This window comes from Ananas comosus, linkage group 16 (genome assembly GCF_001540865.1).
Source record: "Ananas comosus cultivar F153 linkage group 16, ASM154086v1, whole genome shotgun sequence".
In the NCBI taxonomy this organism is placed as follows: Eukaryota; Viridiplantae; Streptophyta; class Magnoliopsida; order Poales; family Bromeliaceae; genus Ananas; species Ananas comosus.
In genome coordinates this window covers 8459914-8476710 of record NC_033636.1, presented here as the reverse complement: position 1 = coordinate 8476710, position 16797 = coordinate 8459914, and the positions used below count along the sequence as shown (strand labels likewise).

At 36.5% G+C, this 16797-nt stretch overlaps 3 protein-coding genes across 8 annotated transcripts; 1 reads left to right on the top strand and 2 right to left on the bottom strand.

The window, feature by feature from the left end:
• LOC109722180 (zinc finger CCCH domain-containing protein 13-like) lies at positions 788-9528 on the top strand. 4 transcript variants are annotated; one of them, XM_020250102.1, is made up of 12 exons: positions 788-912; positions 2351-3761; positions 4991-4998; positions 5358-5533; positions 6028-6088; positions 6172-6270; positions 6620-6714; positions 6944-7057; positions 7349-7416; positions 8095-8205; positions 8649-8892; positions 9149-9528. In XM_020250102.1, exons 2-12 carry the CDS (start codon positions 2482-2484, stop codon positions 9257-9259), a joined length of 2367 nt encoding a protein of 788 aa, XP_020105691.1. In that variant the 5' UTR covers positions 788-912; positions 2351-2481; the 3' UTR covers positions 9260-9528. The 4 variants fall into 4 exon arrangements, with proteins under 4 accessions (XP_020105691.1, XP_020105690.1, XP_020105689.1 ...); XM_020250101.1 differs by having other exon boundaries at positions 6941-7057; XM_020250100.1 differs by having other exon boundaries at positions 6013-6088.
• Positions 10735-14291, bottom strand: LOC109721901 (NFATC2-interacting protein). 3 transcript variants are annotated; one of them, XM_020249712.1, is made up of 6 exons: positions 14196-14291; positions 14012-14087; positions 13846-13926; positions 13588-13745; positions 12071-12281; positions 10735-11025 (listed from the first exon to the last, which is right to left on the bottom strand). In XM_020249712.1, the coding sequence occupies exons 2-6, from the start codon at positions 14084-14086 to the stop codon at positions 10858-10860; spliced, it is 693 nt and encodes a 230-aa protein (XP_020105301.1). In that variant the 5' UTR covers position 14087; positions 14196-14291; the 3' UTR covers positions 10735-10857. The 3 variants fall into 3 exon arrangements, with proteins under 3 accessions (XP_020105301.1, XP_020105303.1, XP_020105302.1); XM_020249714.1 differs by having other exon boundaries at positions 13846-13910; XM_020249713.1 differs by lacking the exon at positions 14196-14291 and having other exon boundaries at positions 14012-14189.
• On the bottom strand, positions 15786-16420 carry LOC109722539. Its single transcript, XM_020250630.1, has one exon. The coding sequence runs from the start codon at positions 16369-16371 to the stop codon at positions 15925-15927; it is 447 nt and encodes a 148-aa protein (XP_020106219.1). The 5' UTR covers positions 16372-16420; the 3' UTR covers positions 15786-15924.

Genomic DNA, 16797 nt, shown 5'->3' with positions numbered 1-16797 from the left:
AGTGAAAGACTCTCCTCCATTGTCTAGATGGGTTATCGGATTTACATTTTTCTTGGAGTATATATTATTAGTGTATATTATTTATTTTATTGGAATAATTATCTATATATCCTTCAAAACAGTTGAAATATCTTACTTATTTTTATTTTTTGTTTCAAATATATTCCTCATATAACTTTTCGTTGTTCAAAAATATATCTATTGTTAGTACCCGTTAAGTCATTTCGGGTTAAACATGAATTAAATTTATATCATAGTTAAAAAATAGTAAATATTCACATTTTGAACATAACTTAAGTAAAAATAAATAAAGTTGTTGGCAGTAGAAGGGTATATTTGAAATGATAAAATTTAAAATACTTAATTTGTCTCCAACTTAAAAAAAAAAAAAAGACTCAAGTTGGTAATTATAAAAGAGTATACTTAAAAAGACAAAATATTAATTTCACGTAGATAACAATTATTTGTAATAGTTCAAGAAATATATTTGAAAGATTTTAAAATTTTAAGACTAATATTTTTAATATTAGTCTTTTAAGAGAATAAATAAAAATGTCAAAAAGTAATATTAAAAAAAATTGCCCCAATTTGAGAAAGGAACTACATTCGGACCCTGTCCACTTGCTAACTCCACCGTCGAAGCTTTGTAAGCAATTCAAGTGCACGCGCGTGCCCTTGTCGAATCACAACCGTTCGTTTTGTTCGTCTAACCCTGATCATCATGATCATCATCTTCATCATCATCGCTATAAACTCGACTCCCCCCTCCTCTTTGCATTCCATTTCCCTTCTCTCTTATTTCTCCTCCATTCTACGCTTCTTTCTAAGCTCTCTCTCTCTCTCTCTCTCTCTCTCTCTCTCTAGAGAGAGAGCTCGCGATCGCCCTCCCCCTCCGCGAGTTCGACATTTGCGGTGAGCAATTGCTTCGTTCCATCTCTTCTCCGCAATCTCTCTCTCTTTTAATTTGTTCTCTAGTAACCCTAATTCGTAACCCTAAGAATCGTACGGAGGGCGTAGATCTGATCAGTGGTCGCGGTCTCGCTCGCTCTTTCTTAATTACTGCTAAAGTCTAATTAGGAATCCGAGAAACTAAGATTTTCTTATTTATTTATTTATTTTTTTGGTTTTAATTTTAAGACTCAATTTCTAACTCTTCCTTTTGTCTCTCTTCAGAAAAAGGAAAGGTTTTTTTTAACGGATTTGGGTCCCTTTTTTTTTTATTCCCTGCAATGTTTCATTTTTGTGTGATTTATTGGTTATTTGTTGCTTTGTGTGCTTGTAAAGAATGTGACATATCTGTAATTTTCATGTAAAAGCTTCAATTTTGGTTTTTTTTGAGTCCTTGCTCAGATTTTTTTTTTTTTAAAAAAAACACTTAGGTTTTGCATCTCATTAGATCTTATTTTTGCGATTTACCTTAACGCTGCAGTTTGGTTGAATCATCTATTGGGGATAAAAACAGATTCTCTAAACTGTACGTTCTCCTTTTTACTCTAGACTATACTACTCCTGTGTCTTGGGGAGACGATGAAGGTTCGCGTTGAGTTGAATGAGCCTAGTTTATGAACAGGAAGTTGATTATTTTAATCTCATTTGGGTGTAAGCATTTCAATGCAAGTCCCTTTATTTTCTGATTTTGATATGGCTGGCATATTGATACCCATTTTGAAAGGTTTATTTCAGCTTGAAGGTTTTGCTAGAGAGTAAGGAAATAAAAAACATCTAAATATTTCTGTTTGATTGTGAATTAAGTTGTAGTTTGCTAGCTAGTAGAAGGAGATGATATGTCGCATTTCCCCTTTGCCATCCTCTTAGATATATGTTACATGCATTAGTGTGACTGTACTGTGGGTGTATAAAGAATTCTTTTTTGTTCTCTCAGTCAGACTGGCCTTGCTGCTCTCTGCTGAGCATGTATGAGTTGATGTTACCGAGAATAGTGGCGTTTAAGTATTCTCTGTGATACCCTCTGTCCCTATTGTTTCAGAATTGTCAGAGCTCAATAAATGTTTCATCAGAACATTAGAATCCCATAATTTATTCACTGGTGATATTTGTAGAAGGCGCATAACATATCACAATCATCAATTGTTTTCTCTTGACAACTACCTCGAAAGTTTTGATGTTTACTATATTAGAATCCTAATAACAATTTCCCACTGCAATACTTTAACATATCATGTCGTTGAAAGTCCCCAGTAAGTTTCCTTTTCTTTTCTTTTACTTTCCACAAAAAAACTTCAGTTCAATCTTTTTCAATACAAGTTATTCCGTCTGGCAATCTAGGAGGTCCATCAACAGATACAAGAGTATGAGTATTTGATTTCTCTTTTGTCTCTTTATACCACAGGAAAACTACTAATCCTAGAGTTTCTCCAAGGAAGAGGTCCTCAACAGATGTTTACTGGAGTTTGGTCTTTCCTTATTTCTGCTCAATTTTCTGAGTTTGCGATAGGTCCTACTGTTGATTTCTGAATCAGTATGAGTGGTGCTCCAAAGAGGTTACAAGAAGAGGGAGGTCATTCTACACCTCTGAAACGGCCGCATGAAGAGTCCAGCATATATTCCAGTCCTTCTGGAAAGTTGATCCCACCGGTTGGAAGTGAATTCCACTTGCCGTTAGAACACGGACTTGATGGCAGATTCGCAAAAGTCCAGCGGGTTGAGTCTCGTGATGATAAGAGACCATCTTTACTGCACCGGATACCTTCAGCTTCTATCAACTCTTTAGACCATGCTATTTCATCTGATAGAAACAATAAAGATGCTCGGGATACTAAGACTGCTGATAAAGAGAGTAAATCTGAGATTAGGGATTTGTATAATGACACAAAAATGGGTCCTCAAAACAATAAGGTTGAGAATGATGTAAGATTAGATGGTAGGGGAGATGAAAATGAACCCAAACATGACAAAAGATCTCTCTTTGACTACAAAGTTGATATCAGATTTGAAAAAGATAGTCACCGATCTATAAGTCCTCACTTGAACTGGAAAGATAGTAAAGAACATCTTAGGGGTAAAATAGAGTCATGGCATCTTACCAGGCCTAGTTTACATAAGACACATGAAGCTCCCATCGATCTCTCAACCACGGAAGAACAAAGGGATACTCACGAAACTCTTGGTGAGAACAAGGTTGATCTTAGAGGTGAAGAGAAATTCAGAGATAAGGATAGAAAAAGGAAGGATGAAAAGCACAGAGATTTTGGGGATAAAGATAAGGATAGGATTGATAGACGAACCAATACACAATATTCAAGTGCTAGTATTGAACACAAAGACCTACAGAGAGAAGACAAAGACGTTGAAAGGTTGGAGAGGGAAAGAAAGGACTCTCAGAGAGACAAGGAACGGATTGAGAGGGAGAAGGATTCTATTAAGAGAGAATCATCAAATGTTGCAAGTGAAAAGGAGAATTTTCACATCGAGAAGGAGATTACTGATGGATTTGCCAAAAATTCCGAGCATGAAAACACGCTAGAATATAAGAAACTCAAAGATGATCTGTTGAAAGCTCATGATAGGGATTATAAAGACAAAAAACGAGAAAGGGATGTAGATGTAGGTGATAGTCATGAACAACGTAGTAAATATAATGACAAGGAACCAGATGATGGCTGTGCAGAAGGGGATAAAGAGAAAGACAAGGAAGTTCTGGTTGGTGTTCAACAGCATAGGAGGATGCTGCGATCAAGGGGCACTCCTCAAGCGTCTCAGAGAGAACCTCGTTTTCGGTCTAGAATGCGGAGTAATGATGGGTAAGCTATAAAAATCTTTTAACTGATATTTGAGGGGAAATATTCCATTAACCACCTAAGCTGTAATATTTGCACATTTTACCATTATAATGGCATGCAATAATGTTACTTGTAGAAAATTTGATGCACAAGTTGCATTGACTGCTCTCTACATTATTTTCATCACATCCCTTGTCTAAGTTGAAATTTTCATGTGCTATTTCTTTTTTGGGAGTGCACATGGGTAGTCAAGTTCAAAATCTTTTAGATCATTCCTTTTCCTAATTTATTTCTCCTCCAGATGGGCTAATATATTAAATATGATCAAATTTGGTCTTTTTAGACATCTAAGTGGGTGTTGTTTTTGGTATTTCCTGTTCTACCTTGCAATGGGATAAAAGCAAACCTGTTGTGTGCAATCACAAAAGAAAATCCACATACACAAGTTTTCAATGGATAACTTGTTCTAACATTTGAACAGGCCCTAAGGAAAACAGATAGGCTTGGTGTAATATTTGGAAACTAGGGGGAAAAAAAGAGTAAGAGTAGCATAGTAATTTGGAGAGAGTCTTTTGGGCCATTGGTGCAAATTAGAGGTCCTTTTTTCTAAGGGAATGTTCAGTTAAAAGATGACTACTACTTGTAAGAAGATCAATTTTAGTTGGCATTGAAATTATTAAATATTACTTTCTGATTTACTGTGTTTTTTATATCTAGTATCATCTTCATTTCTTCCATTTTGGCGATTTTCGTTGATGTAAATCTTCGTGTATACGTCAGTTTGCTTTATGCTTGTAGAGTATGTGTTCTTTCCCTTAAAGCAGTATTGAGAGTTCATTCTAGGCAACAAGCAAAATGCAAACATCACTGTTGGTAGGAGAAATTATGTTTGCAGGTTTTTTATACCACGGAATAGGCGAAGGAAACCCAGTTCAGAATAGTTATTGAATGAAATTGTGAGGTCTTTTCCTTTCTGACTTCCAAAAGGGGTGGTGGGGTATGGCTTAGGAGACAGAGTTCTTAGCGTTGTATACATTATGCTTTCTCAATATGCATTTGATTTGAACATCAACCTCACCAGCAATTCACATTAACATATGTTTGGACTGTGTCGTTGCCTTTTGAGGAGTACAATTTCTGCCAGTAGAATTATGCATGCCTTTTGCAGTAGTTCCTTTCAATATTTACACTTCTGATTCTCTTCTCATCTAGACACTGATCTTTTTTTTTATCATTTCTTTTTATTGCAGATCTCAAGGTCAGCCAATTTCTTCCTCCTTGATTTAAAATGTTGGAAGTGGTTAATTACAGTTGGAATAACAAGAAGCTTCTTCCTCATGAAAAGCCATGTTCTCCGTTTCAATCTTTCCCCCTTTTTCTTTCATTGGAGTTGACTATTTATTTACTAAGTTGTTTTAGTTGTGTTGCCTTACTACAAAGAATTGATTATTAGTTCTCGTTGAACAATGTTGTGTTTTGCATTTGGTTTTTCAACAACCTCGAGGTCTATATGGTTACAAGCAACTGGCAATTACGAAGAGATCACATAAATTTACCTAAGCAATTCCTTCATGATCTTTAATTTTATATTTTTCAATTTTTGTTCGTTCATTGCAGGTAAAGGTGAGGTATCTGCAATCGTTTATAAAGCTGGTGAATGCATGCAAGAATTGTTGAAATCTTGGAAAGAATTTGAAGCATCCCAAGATCCTAAAAATATCGAAAGCTTACAGAATGGTCCAACTTTGGAAATCCGTGTACCCGCCGAGTATGTTACTTCCACCAATCGCCAAGTAAGTAAAGATCGACCAACAAAAGGATTGTCTGTTAGTCAGTTTCAGCAGGTTCTCTGTTTCTTGGTCAAGTCCTACATATCATCCTCAAAATCTCTACAGTATTGGATATGAGGAAATAATGATAGCAAAACTTAGCCATATTGGAATAGAAAATGTGGGAACATAATCATTACAATGTGATTAAGAAATATGTTCGGGAGGCACTAGATGATATGTTTCTTCCATCTGGCTCTATCATTCTATCTTTGATCTTCCTATGAATTGTATAATATTTTAAAGTTACACTCTGGACTATCATAAATCCAATCAGCAAGGTGAAATATTGTAAAGCTATAGCTTCTAGTGCTAATTTGTGTTTTTCCCTTTTTCTTTACTCAGTAGGCTATGCTTCATATCCGTTGATTTTACTTGTGCTCTTGATTGATGGACATAATAACTTAGGGCCATAAACTTATGCTTCTTTAATGGTTACCAAGAATCATCTTGGGCAGGTCAAAGGGGCCCAGCTGTGGGGAACAGATGTATACACAAACGATTCTGATCTTGTTGCTGGTATCATTTCTTTGTGCTTTCCAGTTGGAGATTTTGTTTGGCCTTCTTAATATTGATCTTACATCTGGCTGTTTGTTGGTCAGTACTTATGCATACTGGTTATTGCTGCCCAACATCATTGCCTCCACCATCTGCCATTCAAGAGTTACACGCAACAGTTCGAGTTTTGCCACCACAAGATTGTAAGTTTCCACATTTTCAGTTTAGATTTATCCAAGTGATATGGGTAACGAATGATGCATATTTACTTAAACTGAACATGCAGAACATTTGTGATTTTTATTGATTGTTTTGCATAATGAAATCCGGCCTGATACTGGTTATTAAGCTGTAAATCCATTTCGTGCATTTTTGTTCTCTCTTAAGAGAAGAATATCTCTCAACTCTCATTTGGCTATTTGTTTTTGTTTTTTGTTTTTTCCATATCTTGCATTTATAGTCTGCTTTTCCTTTTTCACTGCTTATCATATAAGAATGTGTTGGTTTGATGGCGGTCTCAGTTGGTGTCTTTTAATGCCTATCCTTTTGTAGGCTACACCTCAACATTAAGAAACAATGTTCGCTCACGTGCTTGGGGGGCAGGGATTGGATGTAGTTTTTGCATTGAGCGATGCTGCATTGTGAAGGTATCAAGCATGTTATCTTAACTTCTTAAGTGCTCATGCTGCTGTTTAAATTTTGTGATAAATAGTTTATCCTTTAAAATTTCGTAGATCAATTGGTGTCCACTGTCTTTGCAACTCTCTGAGTCTAATAGTATTTAAGCTTTACATAGTATGCTCAACTTTTTCAATGGTCGATTTTTCTTCTTTGTAATTTCTTATTTTGCTGACTTGTATTTATACTATTCAACAGAAAGGTGGTGGGACTGTTGAACTTGAACCTCATCTTACGCATACATCAGCAATGGAACCAACTCTAGCACCTGTGTCAGTTGAACGCACAGTGACAACAAGAGCTGCAGCTTCTGTAATACACTTGGATCTCTTCCTTCTCTTGCTTTTATGTATGAATAGTTATTTTGAGCTGTTCTATGGATTTACATAAACTGTTGCCATGTCATGGTCGCTGCTGTAACAAAGTATTTGTCATTATGAACAAATAAGGCTGAATGAAACTTTTGAGGCATTTGCTGCTTAACCTAATAAATTTCTTGTCTTTATCTCTACTCACTACAAAAAGTAGTCTCTGTGTTTACCTTCAGTTCTTTTCGTACTAATTTAGTGTTAACATGTCACTTCGCGCATTTTGGTTATGCAGAATGCACTGCGGCAACAAAGGTTTGTCCGTGAAGTCACAATTCAGTATAATCTTTGCAATGAGCCATGGTAAACATTCAAACTTTACCTTTCATCTTTACTGTTTCCTTCTTTTTCCTACTAATGTTGCACTATACCTCTTATCGGTTTATATGTTGATAATGTAGCTTATTTAATACTGCCAATCATACTGTGATGCAATTCTAGCTTCATTAATTCATTTAGCTACTACATTGCACATCAACTACCAGATTTTTGATTTTTCAATGTTCACCCTTTTCCCACTAGAAATTGTGCTGCTTCTGTTCTTTTTTAACTTGTAACCATAGTCTCTGAATGTTTTGTTCCTCTTTGATTTCTTCTATCCATAAAATCTCACCTATACAGTGGCTATATGCATGTATTTATAAAGGCGTATTTGCTGTATTTTTTGTCTGCATAATCAATCCCCTATGTCCTTGCAAATGGGCGTGAAGATATCATTTTAGAATTGATGAGTCTTAGATGCAAGTAGACTAATGACAAGTTGCAGTTCGCGTTATTTAGACATGCCTTTTCGACAGAGTATAATGAATTCCCATACTACATTTTCAAACACGGATTTTTAGAACTCAAAAGTACTGCTATTTTGAAAAAGCTTACTACAGGATGCATGTGATAATATGACGACTGTATTTTTGCATTCTCTTTTCTTGCTAATTTAATTGAATTAACTTCCCTTTTTAATTTTTATGTTAACTGCTTCAGGCTGAAGTACTGTATAAGCATTGTTGCTGATAAGGGGCTAAAGAAACCTCTTTATACTTCAGCACGACTGAAGAAGGGGGAAGTTTTATACTTGGAGACACATTTTAATAGGTATGATCTTTCTTTTGATTACTTGGTTTTTATTCTATAGTCATCAATGTAATAATGCCTCCTTTTTGCCATTAGCATTTACAGAGATCGATTTAATTTGATATAGTTGTAAGAATTGTTGATGTTTCTCCTGATACTGATCTGTTTAGTCTTTTTCTCTGAATTTCTTCACCACCGATGCTGCAGACAAGCGTGGAGAACTCATTAATATGGGTGTTTTAGTGCTATCTTATAGTTTATCTATTGTAATGTTGAGATTGCTGGTTATACTGCCTTCTTTAGTATATAGGCCTGCTCAACTGTTGTGCTGGGGCTAATGGAGAATCGCTTAGTATTTTTGTTTTTATGCTGAATGTGAAATATTCCTTTCATGATCGGATTGTTCTTCCTGCTTTGTTTCTACAGTTGCAATGATTAACTCATTCAAAGTGGATTCCTTACAGATATGAGCTATGCTTTAATGGTGAAAAGGCTGCCTGTAATGGAACAATCTCTAGTTCCTCACAGGCAGCAGACGGAGAAAAGGAGAAGATTCAAAACAACAGTTCGCATAACCAAAATGGGGAGAGAAATTGGACCGACCGCGAAGAGCTTGTAGATGTTTTTCGGTGGTCTCGTTGTAAGAAGGCCATGCCCGAGAAATTCATGCGTTCTATTGGAATCCCTTTGCCTGTGGAACATTTGGAGGTATGATGTTTCATCAAATAGCGTATGTGATGCAGATCCCTTCGAGTGTTTGTCTTGTATACATACCCCACAAAATATACGTACTCTACAAAATACTAGTACTTATATGTCTGTACCTCTCAAAAGTTACGATTTGTGCCTACATTACTTAGAACATGTGTATCTCTGAGTTTCGACATTTCTATACATACTAAATGGCCAATAATTGTGTATATGCCCGTTCACTTGTTACCTTTTTTGCATCGCCTTCGTTCAGGTATTGGAGGCGAATTTGGATTGGGAAGATGTACAATGGTCGCAAACCGGTGTCTGGGTGGCGGGAAAGGAGTATGCCCTAGCGCGAGTTCATTTCTGCTCTCTGAAATAGTACTCCACCATGCTTGGGTGCTTATATATGATCTAATGTAAAGTACATGTATTCATGTGTATAATTATAATGCCTTATCTGTGAGACGTGAATCTAACTCATGTAATCTCCAGGTCTAATATCTTAATTTAGCTATTTAGTACCAGATCCCAAAGATGTATTTTTTTTCTTTTTCTTTGTCATTAATCAATCAGGTTGAATGTGGTTTATACACTTCTGTAGAACGTTTTACATTGTGTAGTAATAGACGGTCATAATTTTGTTGTTAATATGGCTTCGGTCTTATTTAGATAAGACATGTCGTTTCTGTCCTTTAATCTACCTCTCCTTCTACACATGGAAAGTTAAGAAATAACTTTATAATTTTATTTTCCTTCATTTTTTTTTTTTTGTGAGCTGTGCTGGGCTGACACGACGCATATTAGTTGGGCCAACACGGGCTAGGAATTGGTCCGGCCCGGCCTGGCCTGATTTTAAACTCGGGCCGGGCCGGGCCGGGCCGGGCCAGAACTAACACTCCTTCGGCCCAGCACGGCCCTCTGGCTTGGAAGGCACGGGTTGTGTGCTTCGAGCCGGACTCTTTAAGTTTTTTAATTTTTTTTTAAAAAACGTAAATTTTTAAAAATAAAAAATATAAACTATTTCTATTTAAATTGATATTTTTATTAAAAATTTTAAAATTTATAAAAATAATTATAACAGAACAAATTTATAAATTATTATTATTAATTTTTTAAAAGAAGCTGGATATTTGGTCCAATGGAGCAAAATTGGACCAAAAACTATTCTTCCCAAGGTCTGCCTCCTGGGGAAGGGAAGTTGCCTTGGCCTTGGGAGTCCGGGCCGTCCTCTCCCGGCTGGCACGCGGGTCGTTCCGCGGGCCTACATCGGTCTGGCACGGCCCATGTCGGTTTCAGGCCGGGCCTGCCGGGCCTTCCGGGCCCAAAGAGTCAGGCCCACCACGATCCGAAAGTCCGGGCCAGGCCGGCACGGATACTACATTACCGGTGCCGCGCTGCAGCCCGGCCGGAACCTGTGTTGGACCGGGCGGCCCGTACGTGAGCTAGGTGGTTTATTACATGTAAAATACCAACCCGTGCCAGTGGATAATATTCCACTAGATATAATTTTCTTTTCTTTCCGCATTGCAAATTCTAAAATAATCGACTGCTTTTGATCACAAAACAAAATTTGAAACTAACATAAAAGTATGTTATTACTACATTTTTATTTTCGTAGTAAACAAATGACTTGCACTGCATAAAAAATGACTTACTATTGATTTACATTGCAATTCTGCGCATACTATTGAAAGAAAAAATATATAAATATATTATCAGTTTCTGGACGCCAAAACTTTAGCAGCACTTTCTGTAAACACCTACTTTTCAATATTGTATAGTTTGTTGTCCATGTATATACACATCCACCCAATCAAAAAAAAAAAAAAAAAAAAAAAAAAAAAAAAAAAACGGTTGAAAGAAACAGAGGGGAAAAGTTATAATTAATGCACAAAATTTTGATGAACCAGCCTAAACATGTTAGCTTGCTTGCAAAAATCGCAAAAAACGAGAAATTAACCCTTCCTTTTGGCATATTTAGTGTGGTTTCACATGAACCTCAATCATATCACCATCCTCCAATCCAAGTTCAGTAGGTGTTGTAGTTGGGCTAACTTTATCCCCGTCGAAGCAGAATGTCAAATCTTCCGGCTTGAGTTCTGTCTTCTTGGCATACAGTTTGAAGAGCTTCTCGAACTTGTCATCCTACAGGAAACAAAGATCACGCAAGTTATAAAAGTTCGCAAGGCGATACTTCATAGTGCTGACCGAAAAATTAAAACAGTCGAGAGCTTCTAATGAGCTGATGAACCCCAAAAGCAAATTAGGGCACAAAGCAGAATTCTTCCGACACATTTTAGCCCCAGTAGCACTAAACAAAAAAGCTAAGGCAACAAACAGGTTGCGGGAAAAAAAGACACACTTTCACTAAAAGATTCTTGGTCTGTAGTTCTGAAAGCTACATAAGCAGAAATCACAAAATGTAGAAAGCCAACAGAAAACCAATTTCGAGATTTGCTACTTTTCAATTTCGATTTTCTATTTTACAATCTCAATCTCTCTGCGTATAATACCTGAAGGTAAACATTAGTTTCAGCTTGAAATTAGCTACATAGAAGCAATGTTTAAGTTTGCAACATTCATCATCAGCCGGAAAGTAAAGATGGCCAAAGTGAAATAGCACCGAAAATATCAAGCCACAAAATGATCCGAAGAACAAATTGAGACGTGTAAACTGGAAGATAATAGGAACTTTTAGACTACTATAGGTACGATAATATATGGCATGCAACTATGTTCTGAGCAACAATAAACACAAAATATTCCAAGATAGACGACATAAGATAGTAGTTTAATGTTGGGATAGATTCCAATATAGAAGTTACATTACAAAAGAGCCAAAAAGAGCAAAAATGGTCACCAGTACCTATGGTACAGAAAGAGTGAAATTGTAGAAAGGGTGACAAGATGGCACTAATAAGTAGCTTAAGTCAACTAAATAATGCTTAATATTCAGGTGTTGCTCCTCAACTTTATAATTGTAGTGCCTACCTTTGTTGACTATATTTTCAAAGCATGAAAAAAATAGAAAGATCAATTTTGAATCCAGGTAATTAGCAAGCTTATTTCAAGATTCATGTCAGCTTCATACTATGCAAACTGTATTGATGAAAAACATTAACCAGTCCTCATGTATGTACTATAAAATAGAATTGCATCAAACATATATGATCTGTTTTAGAAGTAATACCGAATACACACGGAACTGCTTCTGCTCGTCTTTGCCCTGAATGGATATAACAATTTTTTGTCTCTCAGCTTGTGGTTTTTCTGGTGAGTCTAAAATGACTTCCTCAGCAGGTACCCTGGAACTTTTGAGCTCTCTTTCGGCATTTTCCACCAAATCTTTTAATACATCTTGTGCTGAGCGAGCTAATGAAGCCAATTCCTGCTTCTTTAACCTACAAGTTGAAAACAAAGTGGTCAATCATCACAACAAATGGATATGAAATTCCTTCCAAGTAGGCAATTAATTATCCAAAACTTTATGATTCCTTTAATAAGTTTTGCATCCTTCATAATCATGTCTCATGTATATATAGAATATCTAATATGATACTGATACGTTCTTAAAATATTAGTCAAATCCCAACAGCAAGATAAGTATTTGGCTAATACCAAAAAAAAAATTTGATAAAAAATGTATCAAAAGCAATAAGTAACATCTCAAAAACGTTGGCCGAACTATTTGAAGATACTCTTGTGCTAATATCAGCAAACAGGTAAATAGCTAGTAAATGTAAAAAAAGGGCAAAAGATCATGAAAAGATTCACAAGGTACAAAAAGATACTGCGGAATCATAAAGATGACGAAAAAAATGATGAGCAAATGAAATTGAGAATGAAGAGGCGTGATATGATGCAGAGTAACCAAATATTTAGGCCTTGTTTGGTTACATCCCACCTCTAGGTGCTTCCTCAGTCAAAGGTATCTCAAGGTACAAATGTAGTGCGCCTAGATGAGGAAAAAAAAGAGGCTCAATAAACTAAAATCACATAAGCATGTGACGATACCCATGCATATAATCTGGTCAACACTAGAATTGCTAGCCCATTGAACTCGAGATATCATGTGACAGAGAACATTTTAAAGAATTCAGTTGCCTAATGGCCACCATATACCATGTTGAAGAGTCGCCAACCCCTACGACCTGCCACCTATATAGCCCTTGATTTCCCTTTGACTTATCAATCGAGAAAAATGATAGATGAAAACCAGCCATCAAAATAGCCCAGAGAATTTCTTATGCTATGCACTTTCAGTTTGTTCTTGGCCTGCTATCATAATACAAGAACTCGATGCCTAAAAGCTAAGCCGGTCCTTTCATATAAGGATTTCGTGATGCTTCTGAATCCGCACGACTTCCATTGCGGTACATCTACAGTCCTGTGCACAATCGACCTACAGCATTTGGAGCTAGGATGGGTTCTTTGATGCCTCTTTGGGCCGCAGCAATTGAAAAGGCAATACATTGTAGCTACTGTTAAACATAAAAAAACTAAGACACGAATACCATTGATCAGGAAACATGATTCTCTCAACTCATAAGCAATAAAACACAAAGAAAATAAAGAAACGACTACGCTTTATAAAATTCTGAAGCTTAACTAATGAAGCTCTAATCATGAAATAGTAAATAATCCTGGAAAGATTTGTTTTTCTTTTTTTTTTGCTTTTGCTAATAATTAAAGAATGAATTGAAGTACCTCAACTCCTGCAGAGTCTCATCCTTTTCCAAATCCAATCCCGAACCAGGGGGCTTCGGAGGCGGCGGAGGCAACCAATTCTCCTCTTCGTTCCCCTTCTTAACACCATCATCTTCTTTTAACACAACCACATCTTCACAACGTACCTTCTCCTTTTCCTTCCAATCCAATTCCACCCACAATTTACCTCATTAAAACTAATAATAATAGGTTTTCACAACAAAACCCAGTAAAAATCCTAATTCGACAACTACTCACCCCATCATTCGAAACCTTCTTCCTTTTACAATGCGCGAAGATCGGCGACGTTTCCAAATCCTTATCTGCCGATCCAAAAGCCTAAAAAACCGATCAGAAAACCACGCAAAACCGATCGATCGAACGAAAAACCATGGGGATCCCAAAGAGGATGCGCGAAACGAACCGTCGAAGTAGAAGAACTCGGAGGGTTGGACGCGGGTGTAGTCGAAGAGCGGCTCGAGCTCCTCCGCGGGATCATCCTGCGACAAAGCGAATCCCAAAGGTAAGCGAAAACCCTAGAAATTTTGGGAGAGACAACAAGAGAGAGAGAGAGAGAGAGAGAGAGAGAGAGAGGTGTTTGTATGAACCATGGATTAGGGTTTGGATGGAGATTAGGGTTTTGTGCGTGCGTTTATGATTCGCCCCATCGGAGACGACGAAGTTCGAAACTTTTCGTGGCTTATTATTTGGGTAAACTTCAAATACAACCCTTGTAGTTTCGCACATTCTCACTTTAGTACTTTATGATTTAAAGTGTATTAATTTAATACCCTGTAGTTTAATTTTTCTCTTTTCATCAGCTCTCTTAGTACCTTTTCGTTAAATTATAGGGAAAACTTCAAAAACCACCCTTGTGGTTTCAATTTTTTTCATTTTAGTATCCTGTGGTTTAAATGTATCAAATTAGTATCTTGTGGTTTCTCACTTTATCACTTTAGTACCATGTGGTTTAAAATGTATCAAGTTAGTACTCTGTGGTTTTGCACTTTATCACTGTAGTACCCTGTGGTTTTAATTTTGTATCAAGTTAGCACCATGTGATTTTTTAAACTATAGGGGTACTAAAGTGATAAAGTGTGAAACCATAGGGTACTAAAGTGATAAAGTGCAAAACCACAGCACACAGGGTACTAACTTGATACACTTTAAACCACAGGGTACTAAAGTGATAAAGTGAGAAACCACAGGTACTAATTTGATACACTTTAAACCACATGGTATTAAAATAAAAAAGTGTGAAACCATATGGAGTTTTTTGAAGTTTTTCCTAAATTATATACAAAAAATTTCATATACTCATCTGTAGTTTATCAAATATTTACTTTAGTATCCTTTAATTTTACCTTTGTCACTGATTTAACGAAAAAAATTAGTGGAAAGGATAACAAAATAAGAAAAATAAAACCACAAGGGTACGAAAGTGATACATTTTAAACTATAGAATAATAAAATGAGAAAGTACGAAACTATATGGGTAGTATTTGAAATTTTTTCTTATTATTTTACACCCTGCGGTGGTCAAAAAGTTGTTCATAATTTTATTTAGGGGTAAACCGTAAAATATGTAATTTTTTGTTCCTCCTTACACTCACATCCCAATAGTAAACAAATTTTATTTCTAATTTCTAATTATTTTATTTTAAATTCATTTTCACCTAATGAATAAAGCATACAGTTTACTTTTTTTCTTCATTATTATATATATTATTATAGAATTTTCGGTCGTTAGATAAAAAAATATACAGTTAGGATGATAATGGTCCCTGATTAAGATGATAGTAAATTTTTTAGAATTGAGTGGGTAGTTGGTTGAATAGTATAAGCTAACGGATAAAAATGATCAAATGATAGATTTAACGGTAAAAAATTCGATAGTATTAAAAATTCGGTACTATCGATATTAATTTAATAGCTGAACTCTACAAATATATATATGTATTAAATTTTTGTCACGAAAATGAGTTAAGACAAAAGCATAAACAAAACTGTAAACATAGAATTGTTTTTTTTTTTTTAAGAGATAAATAGTACGCTATCCGCTTCGTTTATTTTATTTAGAAATAAATTTAGCTGGAAATGTGAATCATCATAGAATTATTTTGTTACCAAGCTTTTCCACTGCATATGACATATTGTTTCGGTAAATCTCAGAAGAACTATGTATATATATTGAGCAATAAAAGTGTTGATTGTTCTTTAAAACACCGAAATTAATTAGAAATGCAACATCGAATCCAAAGTGATAAATTTCTCATAATTCACAAGATTTCTTAGAAGCAGCAAATCTCTCTCTCTATCTATCTTAACACCAGTTCACTAACTATGCAGCAGCTCAGGATTGGCTCCAAGGGAGTTGCACAAATGCAGCACCATCATTCTCCTCTCGAATTCGCTCGATCGCGCGCTCGCCGACCGTCGGCGGGCGCTGGGGACCCGCCCGACCCAGACCCCCTGCGGCGTCGTCGTCGTCACCTGGTGCGACGACACGACGTTCCCGCCGCCGCGGTCGTCCCTCGCCATCCCCAGCATCGCGTCCACGTAGACGTCCCTCAACCGCGCCAGCAGTCGGAGAGGCGACAAGGCCTTGAGCTGGAGCCTTGCGAAAGGCGTTCTCGTCCGTCGCCGATGACGCTGCAGCCGTCGGAGGCGGATCGGTCGCGTGACACGACTTGTTCTGCTCGGATCGGACGGCTCCGACGTCCCGATCCTCTCGTAGGCTCGCCGGCGCCAGTAGGACATGATGCTCTCATACCAAGTGATCATATTTTCTCTTCTTTTTTTTTTCCCTCCCTCTCTTTGATCTTATTCTGATTCAAAGGTTTGTGTTTGGAAATAAAGAGTATGTTTATAGCAGCTACAGGTAAAGTAAGTAAGTAACTGATTGCTAAGGGAATTGACCTTGTTGTTATTAATGTCTAGATTGATTGAATCAGTCAAAGAAGGACTCAGACTGAGCTGAGATTTGAAGAAGCTAATCAGATTATCCTACACCATGTCTTCGTTGCTGCACCGTCCAGTAATCTGCTCTTCATTCTCATTTTGTACGTATTTCAATTTTGTTATTTTGATGTGATTCAGACTCATAACTTTTTGTTCACTATAAATTATTTGAAAATACGATATGAATAGAATTGCAGATAATTTCGTTGTGTGTCGCACTACAACCTATAGACTTTTCTTATTTATTTA

Coding starts and splice junctions, on each gene's coding strand:
- LOC109721901 (XM_020249712.1), bottom strand. CDS start 14,086: ATGATCCCGCGGAGGAGCTCGAGCCGCTCTTCGACTACACCCGCGTCC. Junction 13,927..14,011: donor CGAGTTCTTCTACTTCGACG/GTTCGTTTCGCG, acceptor TCGGTTTTTTAG/GCTTTTGGATCGGCAGATAA. Junction 12,282..13,587: donor GAGACTCTGCAGGAGTTGAG/GTACTTCAATTC, acceptor TTCAACTTGTAG/GTTAAAGAAGCAGGAATTGG.
- LOC109722180 (XM_020250099.1), top strand. CDS start 2,482: ATGAGTGGTGCTCCAAAGAGGTTACAAGAAGAGGGAGGTCATTCTACA. Junction 6,271..6,619: donor AGTTTTGCCACCACAAGATT/GTAAGTTTCCAC, acceptor ATCCTTTTGTAG/GCTACACCTCAACATTAAGA. Junction 7,417..8,094: donor AATCTTTGCAATGAGCCATG/GTAAACATTCAA, acceptor TAACTGCTTCAG/GCTGAAGTACTGTATAAGCA.
- LOC109722539 (XM_020250630.1), bottom strand. CDS start 16,371: ATGATCACTTGGTATGAGAGCATCATGTCCTACTGGCGCCGGCGAGCC.